This window comes from Hermetia illucens, chromosome 6 (assembly GCF_905115235.1).
Source record: "Hermetia illucens chromosome 6, iHerIll2.2.curated.20191125, whole genome shotgun sequence".
NCBI classification, from domain to species: Eukaryota; Metazoa; Arthropoda; class Insecta; order Diptera; family Stratiomyidae; genus Hermetia; species Hermetia illucens.
In genome coordinates, this window is record NC_051854.1 from 96,917,778 (window position 1) to 96,921,666 (window position 3,889).

General features: G+C 50.2%; 1 protein-coding gene across 1 annotated transcript; it reads right to left on the reverse strand.

Moving 5' to 3' along the window:
- Positions 1-255: 255 nt before the first annotated feature.
- On the reverse strand, positions 256-3,603 carry LOC119658857 (centrosomal and chromosomal factor). The gene has a single exon (XM_038066610.1). It carries the CDS (start codon positions 2,629-2,631, stop codon positions 1,318-1,320), a length of 1,314 nt encoding a protein of 437 aa, XP_037922538.1. The 5' UTR covers positions 2,632-3,603; the 3' UTR covers positions 256-1,317.
- Positions 3,604-3,889: the final 286 nt, after the last annotated feature.

The window sequence follows — 3,889 nt, forward strand, 5'->3', positions numbered from 1 at the left end:
TTTTCGTTTTCGATTCACTGATTAGCACTTTTGGGCCCTCTTTGGGTCCTGGTTTCACTCTGATTTCGACAACCTTTGGGGGAGTCACTTGGCTATGCAATGGAACTGGGGGAACAACACAACACTAACGGGACACGGGGGCCCTCCGGGGTGGCTGTAAAACAAACTGCACTCACGCTTTGCTGCACTTCCCGGCGGGGGACGCTGAAATTGAAAAACTTGCTGGGAAATGGAGGAAATGAAAGAGGCGCTCGCTTCTGGTTATCATTTTTTCTGTATTTCATTTCATTTGCATCGATATCATTGTGAACAGGGTAGTGTCCATTCTGTTATATTCTCGCTACGATATTCCTTCAATTCAGACTCCATCTACATCTTTCATCTGATCGCTCTCTTAGCATTCATTTATTTACTGCGATCCAATAATTTTATTATCCTAATTTTTACTTTGTTTATTACTTTTACTTCTTTGGAACTTTTATCATCATCTTCCGCTAGAATGAATGTACAACACAACAAATTTGTCCGCCCCCCTGAGTGGGGTCGGCGTGAATTCTACTTTGCATCTTGACTCATGCATACGAGTGTGTAGTTGTAATTCGTGTATAATCACTATATCTTGTTATCGTTATTATCGTTACCGTTATTAATATAATATATAATATTTCATTTGTTTTATTTATAGTTAAATGAACAAAATAAATCTACTATCACATTTAAATGCAACGGAAAGGTTGCGTCGTCATATTTACCGTTACTCGTGTATGCTGTCGACTGCCGCGGGGTCCGTAGAAAAAGCTGCGTTTTAGTACGGAGGAGGCGTTCTCATAAACTTTAAATACATTATCATTTTATCATTAACGCATGAATTATCAATTACATATGTTGCATATATATAGGTTGGGTGTATGTACTTGCTGCAGTATATATAACTCCTTTAGCATATTGTTGTCGTAATTTGTTATAATAAGACACAAACAAAGAGATATTATGTTTTCAGTTGTTTATAGTTATTTAGTTGCTTTATGTAACTTCTAGTAACGTAGGTCTATATACGATTGCGGCGAGGAGGCGGTCGCTGCGGTGGTGGGGGCGGTCAAGGCCGGGGAGGGGCGGGGGGCGATCGTGGCCGCCTGGCGTCCGGTTCGCGGAGGCGGCCGGACCGGGCCGCACCGATCGTCCTGCCGGTCCTTGCGCGGCGACTGCCGTCCGGGGATGAAGCTCGGGAAAGCGCTTCGCTGGCACGTTGTTTTCTACTATCTCCTTACAATCTGTCTCTTGCTCTCTCTCAGTTCGTTGGCTTACTTTCTACTTGGATCACACGTTGAAACAGGATACCTGCTGCATCTGGGGGAACGCGGTCGCGGTCAGTTGCGGGAACGTCGACCCGACCGCGCCCGCCGTCATCATGTAGGGGTGTAGTCGATGCGACCGTAAATATTGTCTGCGATATTTCTCGCTAAGCGTATGTTTGTCGTCCCGCATAATCGTAGGAGTGCTGTCGGGACCGGCTTGATAATTACTAGGAACTGTGGCCATCGGACTGCGGTCCGGCAGGTCCCAACGGAGGTTGGACAGCGTGACCTCGGCGGCGCAGTTGCTGAGATTGTTATTGTTTATGCAGGCGTGGGAGTTGTTGTTGGTGCTGAGGGCCGCGTTGGGCCCGCTCGTGCTGTGGCTAGTGTGGCTGTTGTGGAGGGTTGCAGAGCTGTAGACGCCGCAACCCCCCGACAACATGGCGTCCCGCTTGCCCACAGGCTTGCTGTACATCGACTGTCCCGTCATGGTCACCGCCGCCGGCAGACCCACTATGCCTGCGGCCGCAGGCATCGAGGTCGCCACCGCGGCAGCGGCCGCGATCTGATCCCAGGATGAAGACGAGCTTTGTACTTGACTTTGGCTTTGGTTTTGATGGTGGTTCCGACTTTGGCTGTGACTGTGGATGACAGCGCGCCTCGCCTGCTCGATGTACTGCTGGGCAGTCGACGAGGACGACGGCTGGTGCTGCTGGACGCTCGTCACCGAAGGGTAGTGCGCCTGCTGCGACATCTGCGACATTTGTTGCTGCTGCAGTTGCTGCGTCAGCTGCTGATGGTAGTGCTGTGTCTGTTGGGCTTGGTGCTGACTTTGGGCCGCTTGCTGCTGGTGCCTGTGGTGCTGCTGTTGCTGCTGCGAAACCTGCTGCTGGGCGACCAAAACCTGAGATTGTCTAGTAATCCGTCGCGACGACGAGGACGACGAGGAGGTCGTAACCGACGACGAACTCGAAGCGGACAGTGCGTTCATATTACTCCTGGATGAATTTGGCATGTTGTTCACGAAAGGACTGCGCCGCTGACTCTCCATTTTGCGGAAATAGCATGGATGGATCATGAGGAGCGGCTCGACCCGCTGCCCTGCCGGCGGCTTCGGTTGATTTGGCAACTCGTACTCGACACTGCAATCGACATGCAGCGGTGTGGAGTAGTCCTTCTGTGGAGTGACGTTGGGAGCGGCGGAAACCGCCCCAGACATCCGACCCTGCTGGTGCATGCTCACCGGCACATGGTGCACCTGATGGTGCTGCTGGTGCTGAGGCACACCCTGTGACAGTGACATGTCATAGTTGGCATAACAGGCGGCCATCGTCATTTTGTCGAACTGCGGTTGGGGGGGGGCTCCGGGCTGTGTCAAACGATGCGCGATTCCGCGTACAAGCTCCGAAGGAGTGGTAACCGACTGGTCAATACCGCGATGCAACGGAACAATAAGGCAAATGTGCCCGAACAATCGCCAGACTGCTAATTACCACATTCAGACATCAATTTTTTCTTCTTTCACTGATAATCCACAATTGGGGGCTGGTGCAAGCACAATTGCAACTCAAAATTTCTTCAAAGTATTCTGCACTGATATTTTCGCTCATTGATACGAATTCACCACTTTGCAACGCGCACTGAACATCTACACATTTGCAATTACTCGGCCACTGGCTGCAATTTCCAGGAACATTAATCCATCTAAAGCTGAACTCACTGCAGTCTTGGCTGCTTCACTCCCGTCCCAGAAGAACTCGATTAATCCGTTATTGTGGCGAATGCGTAATGATATTTTTGTTTTTAAATTCAGACCGTAAAAAACAAATTTCGATTTGGCTTCAAGAACTCAGTCTTTTGCGATTTCGACGACCTCCGCGGTCGTAAAGTGGTTAATGTTCTTGAGCTCAGTCTTCAAAAAAAAAAGTGGGTGGCGTTAAAGCGACGGAACACTCGACCGGGTGCCGTTGTTCTCTAGCGGGACGCGTACGGGGTGGGTGCCCGCCTGCACACTTCACGGTTCTCACGGAATCACGTTAAGAGGTCCGAGCATGCCGTTTCCGCCTTCCTTTCGACCGATCGAGCTTCTTTTCAATTAGAACTTTTCCGAAATTCCAAAATGGCCACTCACTTTCAACGATTCAATAGTTTTTTCTCAGTTTAGATATTCCTTCAGATATATCACAATAATAAAACCAATAAAATGAAAACCGAACACGTAGCAGCTGAGCCACCTTACTCGCTCAAGCCCTGCACCTCGACTGAAACGGTACCAGCTCTCTCCCAGTTAACGCTGGTGCAGTTACATCCGCGGCGGGGCAGTGTGCCGGAGAAAAATCGAGGCGGAGAAGCACAGCGTTCTGGGAGAGAGTCGGAAAACCAGTTTGACAAGTGGAAAAAGCCGTACCAGACGGTCGGCTGAACGGGGACATTGGGTCTGGCCTGTCCGCTGAATATGCGCTGACAACACGCTGAATGCAGTCGGATGCAAAAATGGCCGCGCTCCGAGCGCAACCCGAGCTCTTGGTCGGAGCATGGATGCAGTCGCTCGACCAATGAGAGTGAAAAAATGCAGAATGGGAGCAGGCAAAGAT

Bases quoted from the DNA above. Each gene is read 5' to 3' on its own strand.
- LOC119658857 (XM_038066610.1), bottom strand. From the start codon at position 2,631: ATGACGATGGCCGCCTGTTATGCCAACTATGACATGTCACTGTCACAG.